Consider the following 14,921-nt stretch of genomic DNA (forward strand, 5'->3'; position numbering starts at 1 on the left):
CGTAAGGAACGAATACGCTCTAATAAGCTAGTAGCTGTAAGCAAGAGCAAGAGCTAGCAGAAGGACGCTATATATAACGAGCTCTTGCTATCGTTTCGTAAGGACTTAGTTATAAGGCATAAAGGGCACAACATTCTAGTGCTAGCTATCGAGCGCACCCTTAACCGCATTAACAAGGACCTTGTTGCGTAGAAGGAAGCTAAGGAAGCTGCTCGTATTGCTTATAACGCATAGAAGGAAACGGTAAAGAAGGAGACTACTAATATAGCCGACAAGGTGTCTATAATAGAAGCAATCTACGCTAAGGTAGACCTCCTCGACGACATAGTTATTACTTACTTTATAGCCCTTAGAGCAGCAGCAATACTAGCGGCTATTAACTAGCTAGCTACTAGTAATGCCGATAATAAGGCTAAGGATAAGGGCAATAGCACTAAGGACGACGACATAGAGCCCTTCTACCCTTAACAGCTCGATCTAAGGCTATATAAAGCCTTACTACAGCCCTTATTACTACTAACTAGTAAAGGAAGCTATTAATACACCGACATCGAGCTAGAATAGGCTCTTAAAGAGGGGCCTAAGGCAGACAGCGGTTTTAAGCTATTCTAAGTCGATTGCCGCCCTTAAAAGTAGTTTCTTATTAATACCTATTAATTGTTCTTATCTAAGCGACGCTTCTTATTAGCTAGTAAACTTACTATCTTATTTAATAGTAGTAGTAGTAGTAGAGGTGTGCAGCGTAAAGCCCCTCTCGGTAAAGCTAGCTAATAAACTTTATACGGATTTTATAATACTACTACTATTTTATACGAGCGCTTTTTTTATTATATCTAACTAAACCGAATGCGCTCTTTAACATAGCCTACTTAGAATGTTAATAGTATATGTAGTTGTTAAGCAACGTAGTAGTGTTATTGCAATACAACGAGGGGGGGGGAGTACTAAGGCGCCTTCTAACTTCCCCGAATTCTAACTTCCCCCTTATAGACGTTACTATATCTCTAGATTAATTATAACGCCGATTTGCGACGTTTGGTATACGAGACGTCGGTTCTAAGGCAGTAGTAAATAGTTCTGACTATGCGTCGCCTTCTAAAATCCCCTACGAACGGATCCTTTTACGTAGAAGTAAGACTTTTATCGTTACTATCGTCGCCGAGTACGCGTATCTTATAGTATCGCCTAGGTATAATTTATACTGCTGTCTCTCCTCGCATCGAAAGCCTAGTATAGAATATACGCAGTCTATACTATAATATTTCCGAGCGATTCTACCGACGACGACGGCGATAGTAGGAAACATTCTCTATAATCCTAAATAGGAAGTTTATCTTAGGAGGAATATAGGACGCCGCTCTCGATCGAAGCAGATGTATAGGCCTTAGCAAACGGTCTAGAGATCTACCTATCGACGAAAATACCAAAATCGCAGAAATCGAGAAATCGACGTTGTGATTAATTTGGAGGTATGGGGCGCCATCGTAGCCGCCAGCAAGCGTGCCAAGCTACCAACGTCACGTTGTCGGCAATCGATGGAGTTGTTGCCGTGGAGCATGGCTAGTGAGCCATGCTTCTGGTCATTGTAGGGCAGAGGTATGTACGTGTGTCACGACAGAAGATTTCGAGGATTACTCTCTCAATCGCTGACACTCAGAAACAGTCGAGGCGAGTGAGCTCGTGCATCTGACGCCAGGACAGCAGGACGTTTATATGGCTGGCGAAAATGCTTGCTCCGTTCACAGTCTACTATGAGGGACGAAAGCCAGCCCCCCGCTGACGGAAACAGTTCAGCACTTCCAGGCACGAAGCGAGGAGCGGACGGACCGTCTGGGAGTTCCAAGGCCGGCGAAGCAGCACATCGAGCAAAACGAGTACGAGTATCACGAGCCTGTGATCAATGTCGGGCCGGGAGGGAGAAATGCAATGGAGGCCAGCCAAATTGTCAAACTTGCGAAGCACAGCGTCGCCCTTGCACATACAACGAGCAGCCTAAGAAACGCGGCATTCAGCCGAATTATATTAGTGAGTGGTGCAGAGAAGAAGAGAGGAGGTTTCTTAAACTTGACTGACTTCTCCGTTGCAGGAACACTCGAATTGACCCTAGCATGGCTTCTGCAACAGCATCCGAACAGCGAGGTGAAACTCTCTCATCTCTTGCCAGACCCTCGAGATGCCGCCCATCTTCTTATTTCGTACAAAGATTCCACGAACGCGGATGCGATGCATAATGTCTGGAGAAATGGGATCATTTGCAGGCAAATCGATCAAATACTCTCCGGTGCAGATATCGAGCTGCCGAAATATCAACCTCCAAATGGCGACGAAGTCATGCCTCGCAGAGATGAGGGCATCGCGAACTCTTACCAGTCACCACCTTTATCCGCCCTTTCTGATACAAATATACTCCCAGCAGATGTTCATCAACCCATCTGGGCGCCTGGCATGATTCCGCAGACCCGCCCAGAGTCGAATATAGAGCTCCTCAAACTCCCCGAAGACTCATGGAATCTGCTTGAACACTACTTTGCGTTCACACAGGCATGGTTTCCCATCACGGAAAGGCACGATATCCTCAAGCTGATGTATGCTTATCCTTCGGAGGGTCTCCGGAAGTCTGAAGCTGTGGCATCAGAACATGCCGAGTTGTGGAGTATAATGGCGTTTGCTGCCGCAAGAGTAGGCGCATCGGAGATCAGCGTTGCATACTGTCGAGAAGTTACCAAAGCCTTAATTCCAACCGAGACCGGGTTCGGACTGGGCCATATCAAAGCATTGCTTATATTGGGGCTCGACGACATTGTCAAGGGAGTCTGGATCACTGCATGGCTTGCTATAGGTACTGCCGTACGTTTGCTGACGTACCTCACCTCTAAGAGAGGAAGTGCAACCCGATTGAACGAAGGACGAACGAAACATACCTTTCTTGCAGCATATCTACTCGAAAGCACCATCTCTGCTCGCACCGGTGCCTCCGTTCATCTCAGATCTGGAGACGTCCGAGAGACTGGACTGCTCATTGAAGATGGCCTCGAAGAATGGGCGCCGTGGTCTGATCCTACCAATGGTACTGCCTCCATAGCACAAAAGTCGCCGGCGAGAACAATCAGTACTTTCAACGAGCTGGTCCGTACCGCCTTGCGCTGTGAGAGCCAGCAAGCAGCGACTCCATCCAGTCAAAGTAGCAGTACCGAACTGGACATTGTTCTCAAGTTGCTGCAGAACGTGTCTCAGCACCCGCGCGCGCTTCTCACGAGTCACCGTTCGATCTCAGATCAAGGCCCGGCGACAGGATCGTTTGTAGGAGACTACCAAACTCCAGCAATCTCAGGTGGAGGTCCGATACGGCATAATTCGAACAAATTGGATTTCGCCGAGGCTCTCTTCGAACAGCCATATCCTTTCATGACCATTCCCAACGAGACAGCCGAGTCAATAGCCTCAAGCACACCCGCACAAATGGCCGGCGCCACGCCAAACCTGTGGACGACTGGCGAGAGCTCGAAAGACCCAGCAAACATGGCAAACCACGACATTTTCGAGGAACTCGCCATGTTGGACCGCTCCGACAGTACGCAGAATCCGAGTTTCATGCAGAATCTCGGGTTCGGACCGGACTTGGATCTTGCTGAGTTCTTTGGTGCTGACTACCAGCCTTCGGACCCTCTGCTGGCATACATGCAGCCATCTTCGGCTTTCGGAGAGGTTCCACAGGGGTTTGAAGTGAACGAAAGAGGTGCGGGCTGAAGATGGGCCGTACAGGACTGACACTTGACTGGAGTAGCGGGGCAGGTGACGGCCTCTAAGCAAACGCAGCACTGGGCACGTTCCTTCCTCATTCGGACAGCGCAATTGATCACCTAGACAACCTCGCTCTCACAGAGAGACAAAAAGATCTCCACCTTCGTCTTTTGACCCTCGCCTTGAGAGCCGACACATGGTACCCCGACATGGCCGACACCGACCTCGAGCTCCAACGACAGGAGGAGGAGTACCGACAAGTCAAGACAAAGGCTCGCGCAGCCGAAGCCGAGTATCGCGCAGCATGTCAAAACTATCTCGCGCGAACAGAAGACATCCGACGACTTGAAAGGGAACTCGCATCGGCGCAGGATAGTCTCAAGGCATCACACGCTGTGATGCTCCAAGCAGACGAGAAGAACAAAGCAGTTAAAAGCGAAGCGCTCGCCACCGGAATCCGATATGAAGATCGAAAGCTCGCGGCGCAGAAACTCGCTCGTGAGAAACAACTCTGCACCGACGAAAAGGCACGCCAACTCGCACAACGTCAGGCCGAATCGTACAGACTTCAGCAGCGGCAATCTCAACAGCGAGCAGAAGCCGAACAGAAAGCCAGGGAGGCGTGCGAAGAGATCGTTCGCCAGGGCATACAGCGCCGGGAGAAACTTCGCCAGGAAGCCGCGGAGCGCGCGCGGGCTCGCATGAAGGAAGCCGAGGAACAACACACGCGCGAGGACAAGCGGCGATGCGATGAGCGGGCTCGAGCCAAGAGTCAGCACAACCCCAAGGATGTCAACTTCCCCGAGAAAGTCCCTCCGACACCCATTCCGCCAGCAACGCCAGCGAAACGCTGGTACGACCGAGTCGAGCGTGCGTTCGCTGATTACTCCCTCATGGAGACCTTTCCGGATCCACCTGCGCCTCTCACTCCCTGCAAGAAACCGAACTGCGTCGCTAGCAAACCTCATCGAGCGCTGAGTGCGTGTCCGTGCGAGATCGAACGCCTCGTCACTTCACTTCAGCTGCCGTTGAAGAAGATGCGGCAGGCGTTCCATCCGGATCGATTCTGGAAGTGTAAGAACGAGCATCGCAAGGGGTTTCAGATGAAGGCGAAAGAGGTGTTTCAGGTGGTGGATGCGATGTTTGGCAAGGAGAAAGGAGTGGCATAGAGAAGATTCATATGAGTTGATGCGAGATGGGGTAGATCGTTCGTGGGAGGAGAGACTTGGATGGAAGGAGGCAGGAATTACCACACCGGCGCTTCTGCTCAAAGTGCATACTCCGAGCCACCAAGTTACAAGTTGTGCAGTGCAATTTGAGCGGAACCATGGAAGCACATGCAACGAGCAAGGAAACATACGACGGGACGAACAAGCGAATGACTGGAAAACATACTGTACAGACGCAACGTCTCGCTTTCCGAGCGTGATAGCAGCGAGTTCGAGCGATATACCATTTCAATGACAGCGCTCCAACGAGCTCGCACAACGTGCAACACAGCGCGCCGTGGAACATGTGGGTGAGGTCCATGGTGCTTCATATGCGCAATAACTGAGCGCAATGACTGAGCTGCCAACGTACCAGGAACGCTACAGGTGCATTGCTTGCCTGTCGTGATGGTAAGATGCCATCTAGCCGTGCGCGTAGGTCATGTACACTGGCTTCTGACCGCACTGCTGACTTAGCTGCCAACGTACCTGTACGCCTTCGTGACGGTACAGGTGCATGGGCAGGTCGTCGTGATGGTAAGGTAGCTAAAACGTACCCGTGCGCGTAAAGCCTGGACTGCCTCCTCACCGTCGAGTAGCCTCCGCAGAGTAATCACGGCCATCCCCACCGCACCGATCAATTAAGCTGCCAGCGCAATGCTCGACGTCCATCACTCGACGTTACACAAAGTACATACAGCACAGTACATACATACAGTTTCGTACCGCATCGCTCATAGATAGTGTGGTGTATCATATCGCCTTGCCCTTTCCAAGCCATATACCATATACGCCAAACCCATGCCTCCTGCTCATATATATCGTTGTTCCAAACACCCAGAAAAACGCCAACGCAGCCATAACTTCGTTAAACCCCAAACCACCCATTGACATCAACAACCACTCACAACGAACGAGCACTTCCCGTCTCGCCCGCAGTCAACCCTCCCTGCGTCACGTCACTCGTCGCAGGCGCAGCAGCGATCCCTCCCTCCTGCGAATCACTCTCCTCCCCCGTCCTCCTCGTCCTCACCCGAAACGCATTCCTCAACCGACTCGTCATCCTGCTCCCCTCCTCCCCACTCTCCGCCTCCCCACCCTCCCTCCTCCGTCTCGAATAAGCCCTCAGCGCCTCCATCCTCTCCTCCCTCGTCATCCTCTCCGGCCTCGTCTGAGACTGCGGCGCATGCCCACCAATTCCACCCGTCAATCCAATCAGAAAACTCCTCCTCAAACTCGCGCGGCGAGATCCTCCCTCTAGAGGGGGCGCGAGACTGCCTTCTCCTCCTCCTCCTCCTCCTCCTTCTCCACCGGAGAGGCGAATCATGCTATTGTCGTCGGCGTCGATGTCGGATTGTGGGCGTAGGTCGATGCGGCAGAGGGGACAGGTGCCGGAGACGTTGAGCAGCCAGGGGTCGATGCAGGCGGGGTGGAAGCGGTGGTTGCAGGGGAGGACGCGCTGGTCTTGGCCGAGGATGAAGTCGTCGGTGCAGATGCTGCAGCCTTCGGGGGAGGGTTCTTCGGAGGAGGAGGAGGTGTTGGTTGGAGGAGTGGTGGTTGCGGCTGCGATGCCCGGTGGGGTGGCGGTCGTGCCGGTTGCTTCTCTCGTTGCAGGGTTCGTGGTATTCGGCGTTGTTGCATTCGTCTCTGCCATCTCAGTTTGTCCCTCCGCGAGTTCCACGTCCGCGGACTTGGTCCTCTGCTCTTCCTCCTCCCTCTCGCCGAACCTCACAATCGGCAAGGTCTCCAGCATCGCTCTCGCCAGTCCCCTCGCTCGACTCTGCCGCGGTCTACCCATGATATTCCTCGGTCCATACCTCTCCGGATGCCGATGAGCTCTGACCGCACCCGTGACGATGATGATCAAGAACAACGCTGTAATGACACCCGTAATGCTATACAAGATGATCATAGCAACAGCCGTGCTCGGCGGAGCATTGAATCCTTGCTGCCCATGATGGCCCGAGGAACTATTGCTCTGCGAAACGGTATTCCCATTCGACTCCGCCAGTAACGTAGCGCTCAATGCGATCCTCCCGACCGCAATGGACTGACCATTCACGTTCGCGCTGTTGACATCCCTCAGCATATCCGATGTCTGTTCCCTGCTCTTCATCGTGTAGATCTGCGTGTAGTCGGTCTGCACATCGTCCAGCTTGCAGCTCGCTTCGTCGGTCGAGTAGAAGACGATCGCGGTCACGTTTCGCTCCGTAGCGGTCTTGAAGACGTCTATCGCTTGGATGTTGCCGGAATATCGATCGCAGTTGATGAGCGCTACGTTGCGGTCGCTGAGACTGAGCTGGCTGCTCTCGTTGGCGAGTACTATTGGACCGTTCTTTTGCTCGTTCTGTGAGGCACATCGTTAGCGATCAAGTCTCCCACAGCCTCTGCTGCTTTGTGCTATCTCAACCTACCGGCTGCCACGCCGCCGCCGCACTCGTAAGCGGTATGAGATCGTAAACGCCGCCCGCGGCTCCACGCTCCTCAGAATGCACAACCTGCAAAGCAACCGCACCATTCGACGACTGCACGCCCACCTCCGTCGAGTTGACCGCCACAATACTCTGCGCCGAGACCGTCGCAGCGGTCAGCAATATCACCGACCAGATCATCCTCGCCGTCGACATAGTGGATGGTGGTGAGGTGTGGTCCGCCTTGCCACCTCAGGCAATGATGAGGTTCACCCTCGGCTCCAGGGCGGAAGTTATCAAGGTCCCAGTTTAGGACGGACCAGTGACGATCGTGTGTGTCAGAAGTGTGAGGCTGTTTTGCGCGAAATATACCAGCACTCCCCCGGGAAGCGGTTCAAATATTGACCATCACAAGCTCTTTGCCTGGTCCAAGAGAGTCGCGATGTACATGTCAATCCACCAGCAGGGAAGGAGGGAGAGTAAAACGTATATACAGTATGTGAGGCGAGAGAGTTGAGTGACGCTCACATCATTCACGCGGACGCATCCTTGTCTTGGTCGTTGGTGGTGAGATAGGTAGTCTAGAGTCTAGAGGAAGCTCCGCCTCCGCCTTTTCTCGGCCTCCATAGCATCCGAACGTCGTATACGCTTGGCGGGGCATTGCAACAAACAAATGGCACTCTCTAGTCGACTCTCGGCGTCGTATGAGCCATTCCGCTGAAGTCCGTGGCTTACGACGACGCGACGGGGGTTATCAAGTGGCATGGACTGACCTGTCCGGCTGTTCACCGGATGAACGGTCATGGAGTCGATGCCGGACTTCGGAGCGAGCAAGAAATACATTCCGTTCACTGACGAACCATGCTCCATATGGGCTATGCTATACCGATACGTTCCGTCCATCATGCCAGAACCAACAAGCCCGAGAAAAGAAAAGAAGAAAACGCCATCAATGCCGTGGTGAGGGCCTTCCATCTCATCTCGTACAGCCCAAATTCCACGTTCCGTGCTCTTCCGTGCTATGAACCATCGCTCGCTCTTCCAAAACGCCAAACGCGAACAAAAATATCGCCTTCATGAACCTTCCTCTCTATGCAGCAGCGCCCTCGTCCCCTCGATGATCCACCAACCACTCCATAACGCTCTCATAACAAAGCACAAACTGCCTCAGGCTCTGCACCATGCTGATGCGCTGATGACGGAAATCTTCGACCGTCTTCTCCACCAGATCGACATCTTCCCTTCCCACCCACCCTCCATCGATCCTTTCTTCTTCCTTATTAACCTGAGTCTCGCCCTCGTCTTTGGAGGCGAAGAACCCGCCATCCTTTGCATTATTCCCAGGTTTAGGCCCATTCTTCTTTGCCGTTGTCTCATCATTATCATCAACATCCATCGGCGTCCCCTCCCTCTCGTTCCTGGACAACTTTTGCCGCTTCAACATATCAATCACCGAGTCGACCGTACAGAACGTGCCAGTCCGTCCACATCCCGCGCTGCAATGCACCAGCACCGGCCTCTTCTCCGCGTCCGTGGGCTCCTTTGCATGCGACTTGTTTGTCGCCCTGACCACAGCATCGGTCTGTTCAACCAACCCAAGCAAATGCGTCGGATGTGCCGGCGCTCCAAAGTCGGGCCAGGAGGAATATTGCAACTGTGTGATCTCGCGCATTTGCTCAAAGGGAAAGCGATCGTGACTGAGAGTGAACTTGCGGACAATCACGTAGGGCTGTTCTTCACTCCCCTTGCCCTCCTTGCCGGTGTCGATCTGCGCGAGTGGAACCTGCGGATTCTGCGAGAGTGTGCCGGATCGCTTGACGGTGGAAGGGCGACGTTTTTGATGACGGTGAATCTTGGACGGTTCGATCGATGCCCGCTTTTCGGACAAAAAGTCGAGATGGAGATGCCCGTATTTTTTCGAATCCCAATAGTTGTGAGCTTTGACTTGAGCGCCTTCCTTCTCGGCTGTCAGCATGACAATCACGCGAATGTCTTGCTGCCAGATGACATTCCAGAAATCGTTGAAGGTGCCCGGGATAGGAGCTTGAGTCGAGATGTAACGCTTGTCGCTCCACGACGCCTTGATGTAGGAAGCATTGAAGTAGTCGCAACCGTGATTTGGAACTCCTTGAAGCTTCACCCTCGAATGCTCAAATGGCCAGATGTTATTGTAGCGGTTCTTGTTGCCCTTCTCCAGTCCTGCTATTTGCACAGAGCCTTGCGATTCGGCGAGTGGGGTGCCAAACGAGACCTTTCCAGACAAAGCATCCTCCATGCGCTTCTTCTCTCTCCTCTCGATCTGTTCAAACTTGTTCGACACGCGCTTGCCTTGGTCGTCGGCACTCGACGCCTTTTGCAGCCATTCGGGATAGTCCTGTTCGGCAGACTTGGTCTCCTTATTGGGATGCTTGATCGCCATCTGACCAACACCACCAATCAGATCCATGTTCTGTCGAATGTTGCCGAAGAATGGATTCGCGGGCTTGTCTGTGATGGGCATGGGGCAGCCTCCTATGACAGGTGCGATTTCCGGGCCATCACCGTCCACCGAATTACTCTGCGCATCCACGCCACTCTCGACATACGACGGGAACCGATTCGCAAACTCCTTGAACCCACCCTTGACAATATACAGCATACCATCGTAGCCTTCGCCCCGAAACTTCTTGATCGTGTTGAGGCATATGTTGGCGTCTTTGAGCAAGGCCGAGCTGGCATCATACACGATGATGTAGCTGCTGCTTTCCCAGTTTTCGAATTTGCTCCGCTGGTCCTCGTCTTTGAATGTGTCCGCGAGTTTCTGTACGTTGAACGATGGTCGCTTCAGGAGTGTCGTCGGTATGCACAGATTCAATGCGCCGGTAATGTGTGACGTGGCGTACTGTGTGGAGACTCGCAGGTCTAGTAATAGTACTTCGTCCGGTCTTGACATCATCAAATTGACGACGTGCTGCGCAGTGGCAAACACTGTCGACTCTGCATCACTTGATGGTGGTGCCGTTTCGCTGCGCGGCTTAGCGTTGACGTACGATACATTTGCAGCATCGAGAGGCAGAGCGAAGCGGGGATGGTCGGGAGGCGGCATGCCTTCTTCTGTATTTGCACGCTCCATCGATGCGGCATGTTCCGTGGGTGGTGATCCGCGGCGTCGATTCTCTGTAGCTCCAGGTGAAAGCACTCTTTTCGGTGATCGAGACAAGTTGGCGACTGCGGGATCCAACAGGGTGCGATGTGACGAGGCGGATGTTGGAGAGATATCCCTGGGTTTACCCTTCGACGTTGATGCCTGTTGTGGCACGGACGAGCGGCTCGCGGTCCTTGCGGCCGTCGGTCTCGGCTTGCTCATATTGAAGTTGTTCAGCCCGCCCAAATTGAAGGCCTTGCCTTCTGACTGCAGACGGAACGCATCGAAGTCGGGGTTCTGATCGAGTGGGACTACGCTAGGCGAGACGGCAGCGGTAGATCGAACGGTCGAGGACGGTGGACTCCAATTGCCTTTTGCGTGATTTGGGGCATCGCCCATGAAGGAGCTGCCATCGGTCTGGAAGCCGAAGTAGTTCGGGCTCGGTGTCTGCGGTGCATTGGAGCGTCGAGGAGGGCCGGACAGGCGTGGTGATAGGAACGGCGTCATGACGGGGGTGGTGGAGGAGTGTTGTGTATGAGAGGGCGTCGCGGAGGGCCGCTGAGAGCGCGAGGTGGTTTGGTAGCGCGGCGAACTCGCCGTCTCGGTCATGTGTGCGGGTGGGCGCGCGGTGGCGGCTCGGTGAGATGGAGTACAGTGTGTAATCGCGGTGGGGCGCTGAGGCTATGGGTGGTGTAGGAGGACGAACAGCAGTGGCACGAAAACGACATTCGGCGTCATGCCGAGGGTGGAGATGCCATGTGCGAGAGTTGTTGTTCGAGTGTGAGGCGTGAGGTCGGGCAAGGTGGGTTCTGCGATTCGGAGGAGGCGTCCAAATCACGAATGACGTAGAACTATCGGAAGGATTGGAGAGGAATGCAGCTGCGTGCGGCTCCGGAGGTCAAGAATAGATTATAGAGGAGGCAATGCAATGTCGGAGTAGGAGGAGCAATGGAATGATTCGGGTGATTAGCAATTGCACAAGATATGGCAGTAGTGAGAAGAGCAAGGTAAAAGGTAGGAGGATCAGGAAGGGCACCTCAGTTCTGGATTACGCAAAGACGAAATGGGAAGCGGATCCAATCCAATCTCAGGGACGGCGGATGGCCCCACACGAGATGAGGATGACGGCGGGCACGCGACTTGGCCGATGTATTTCCAGATGACCTCATGGTGCCACCATGCCATGAAATATCGACAAGGTCGAGACTCATGGGGCGGCGTATACTTCGTATTGGCCAACATATAGCGCGTCGACGGGTATGGATATTCAGTGTGCTATATACTACAACGCGCCCGCCAACATGGCGACTGCGTGACTGATGAGTACCTTGGTCTGCATACTTATGTTGCTCAACCAAAGTGCACTTCTCCAGCATCTTGACAACGACCCTGCATGCTGGTTAGATCTGGTCGGGTCTAGATTCCCGCACCCTGGCCGTTTACCATGGATCCGTCTATCATGGATGGCCTGACCGTCGTCCTTCCCTTCTGCCTCGACAGACTTGCCGAGATGGTGACGGTCGGCTGCTTGCGGCGGCTTTGCCTTTGACACGGACACCACTACTACAAGGCAATACCGTACCTCCTTGGTCCCGCTCCAACTGTACCACATGTGTCGAACTCTGGTGGCTTAAGAGTGTGCAGTGCCACAGGAGATTGCGGGCATGATTCGAGAGAATGATGTGTTTGTCTACAAGGGAGATTGAAGCGGCAGCACTATCGTGGACGCTGCCTTTTGTCGTCCGCCAAATATCCCACAGGTTTATGCAGTGGAGTTGCCCCACGCGTCGATGCTCTTTCACGTGCTAGGCTTTAATAAAGCACTCCACCTGCTGTGAACACAACACCGTTCCTTACCTAAGTCATTGCTTCATTCAACGGAGGGCGACGAGGTGTATGTAGTGTTGCGCCTCACGTCACCTCTCCCCTTCCCTCAGCATGTTTCGGTGCGAATGTCAACAACAAAATTCAGAAAAGTCCTCCAGCTAACTTGAACCCCAGCAAGCAGCTTGTGCAAGCAGCCTTGAAGTCGACAAGACTACCAGCCAACAAAGGACCCGGCATCCGTCACATCTCATCTTCATATGTCCGCTTCAACGCAACACCTCTATCCTCGCAAGTCGACCGCGTAGCCCGAGACGAGCCATTCGACCGGACCGGAAGCTCATCAAAAGGCTACCAACAGTCTTCAAAACTTGATCGCCAATCGGGCTTCGAACCAAGCGCAGTCAGCAGTCAAAAACCATCGGTCCGACATCTCTCAAAGCATCCATTGCCTCGATTCGAAGCTGGAGATGTCGATCATCTATCCTTGCGATTTGAGGACGGATCCTTGAAAATTGTCGATGAGCGGGAGGGCCGGTCCACGACGATGTGAGATGTTTGTCACTGTAAATTAACAGCAGAGACTGACATGATCGTTGTAGACCCGGCCGCTGGTTGAGGTATCGATTCGAGACAACGACACAACGAGATTGCTAGTACTGACTTCGCAAGGGACAATTGTGCCTGCTCGCAATGCCGCAACGGCGATACAGCTCAACGACAAATCAATGTTTTCAAGGTTTGTGTGAGAGGGATGCTGAATGAACGACCGTCTAACCTTTGTCAGGGAACGCTCGACTGCACTGTCATAAACTGTGACATCGCGAATGGACAGGTTGGATCAGCTACAGTGACTTGTGAGTCTTACGTCGTTCATGACCCAGTTCGCACAGTGAATCATGGCTGAGGGTTCGATTTGTAGTTAGCGATGGTCATCAGAGCGAGTTCCCTACGCAGTCACTGCTACGGCGGAGAAGTGACGGCGTCACAAAAGGCCGATATGGTCGCACAACGTCAGTCTTAACCTGGAAGATCAACTCTCGATAATACTGACTGATGTCGAATCAGAATCAAACCATGGACAGCAGATATTGCGAGCTCACGACCATCGGTGCCATACACAGAAATGTCCATCGACGCCGGTATGGGCACATTGCTGCACAGAATAGTACGACCCGTCTTCGCGGCGACATTCCAAGCTCATTCTGACGACTTGCAGCGTACATACGGCTTCTGCATAATCGAGGACCTTCCTGCAACACCCGAAGCAACCGAATCTCTCCTCGAATGCATCGGACCCATCAGAAACACACACTACGGTACAAAGATCTCCCCTGCATCCCCAGACGAAAAGTCTCCTGACCATATGTAGGCGGCTTCTACGACTTCACATCCGACCTCTCCTCCAAAGACACAGCCTACACCAGCGAAAGCCTCGAACCTCACACAGACAACACCTACTTCACCGAACCCGCCGGCCTGCAAGCCCTCCACATGCTCTCCCACACCGACGGCTCCGGCGGCGAAAGCTCCCTCGTCGACGGCTTCAACGCCGCTCTCCAGCTCTACAACACAGACCCTGAAGCCTACCTCACCCTCAGCAACACTGGCGTCTACGCTCACGCTAGTGGAAACGAAGGCATCAGTATTCAACCTGCTCAAGCCTTCCCTACCCTGTCCCACCATCCCGAGCAAGGTTACCTAACGCAAGTGCGCTGGAACAACGCCGATCGAGCGGGTATCGCAGCGGACTTTGCAGATGTGGATAGGTGGTACGATGCGGCGGCGAAGTTCGATGCGCTGCTCAATGATCCGAAGAATGTATACTGGTTCCAGCTGAAGCCTGGGCAATTACTGCTGTTTGACAATTGGCGAGTCTTGCATGGGCGAGCGGCGTTTACGGGGAAGCGGAGGATGTGTGGCGGGTATATCAATCGGGATGACTTCATTTCGAGGTATCGGGCGACGAATTTGAGTGAGGGGGAGGTCAGGCTGGCTACGGTTACGGGGTGATGATAGACACTGAATTATAGCATCAGAAGGCTGACTGCGGGTCCAATGTGATTGCTCACGAGGAAAATGACATCCCAGCAAGAGCATGAAAGGGTGTAGACCGGGCGAAGGGTAGACCTACGGACACGTTTACGTGCAGTGCTCAATGTCCGTACAATTTACTGAAGCAAAGTGTTCTGATACCTCACCTGGCCGTGTGCATGTAAAGTAACATTCAACCAGGTGGTCAGCTCAGTCAGCTACCTTATCCCCGTTCTGCTCACTCATATAAACGCGATTTCAGGCGTTCGAAACAACATGCCTGCACGGCTACCAAGATGTCCAAGTACCGTACCTAAACACCATATCTCACGATGTCCTTTCGATCTACATCTCCTCAACACCCGCCCCCAAAAACCGCAGCGTACCCACTTTCTCTCGCTCGGCCTTCCCACCGAAACAAGCAGGCCACATCTCGGAGCCTACGCCGCAATTTACGACCCTAGGGCCCTCAATCACCGCCCATAAGCGCGGGTTCGTTGCTGTGCGAGAGGGTCAAGTCCGATTGCTGCCGACGTTGCGGGCAAAGCCTCTTTCTTTTTGGTATAAGAAGGTGTATAT

The 14,921-nt window shown here is 53.3% G+C and overlaps 4 protein-coding genes across 4 annotated transcripts; 2 read left to right on the forward strand and 2 right to left on the reverse strand.

Annotated features, from left to right (window-relative positions):
* Nucleotides 1-3,808: 3,808 nt before the first annotated feature.
* On the forward strand, nt 3,809-4,950 carry MYCGRDRAFT_103058 (uncharacterized protein; the record flags this gene model as incomplete). The annotated part of the gene is made up of 1 exon (XM_003854722.1): nt 3,809-4,950. The coding sequence occupies one exon, from the start codon at nt 3,951-3,953 to the stop codon at nt 4,908-4,910; it is 960 nt and encodes a 319-aa protein (XP_003854770.1).
* Nucleotides 4,951-5,853: 903 nt separating this feature from the next.
* Nucleotides 5,854-7,576, reverse strand: MYCGRDRAFT_117727 (uncharacterized protein; the record flags this gene model as incomplete). Its single annotated transcript, XM_003855702.1, has 2 exons — nt 5,854-7,296; nt 7,364-7,576. 2 exons carry the CDS (start codon nt 7,574-7,576, stop codon nt 5,854-5,856), a joined length of 1,656 nt encoding a protein of 551 aa, XP_003855750.1.
* Nucleotides 7,577-8,209: 633 nt separating this feature from the next.
* Nucleotides 8,210-10,991, reverse strand: Ptp2 (phosphotyrosine-specific Ptp2-like protein; the record flags this gene model as incomplete). Its single annotated transcript, XM_003855701.1, has 2 exons — nt 8,210-8,687; nt 8,751-10,991. 2 exons carry the CDS (start codon nt 10,989-10,991, stop codon nt 8,451-8,453), a joined length of 2,478 nt encoding a protein of 825 aa, XP_003855749.1.
* A 1,376-nt stretch (nt 10,992-12,367) lies between these two features.
* On the forward strand, nt 12,368-14,379 carry MYCGRDRAFT_103060 (uncharacterized protein; the record flags this gene model as incomplete). The annotated part of the gene is made up of 9 exons (XM_003854723.1): nt 12,368-12,430; nt 12,486-12,857; nt 12,911-12,928; nt 12,981-13,047; nt 13,096-13,165; nt 13,231-13,321; nt 13,377-13,476; nt 13,528-13,627; nt 13,681-14,379. The coding sequence occupies 9 exons, from the start codon at nt 12,423-12,425 to the stop codon at nt 14,319-14,321; spliced, it is 1,467 nt and encodes a 488-aa protein (XP_003854771.1).
* Between the last annotated feature and the right edge of the window lie 542 nt (nt 14,380-14,921).

Source organism: Zymoseptoria tritici, chromosome 2, assembly GCF_000219625.1.
Source record: "Zymoseptoria tritici IPO323 chromosome 2, whole genome shotgun sequence".
In the NCBI taxonomy this organism is placed as follows: Eukaryota; Fungi; Ascomycota; class Dothideomycetes; order Mycosphaerellales; family Mycosphaerellaceae; genus Zymoseptoria; species Zymoseptoria tritici.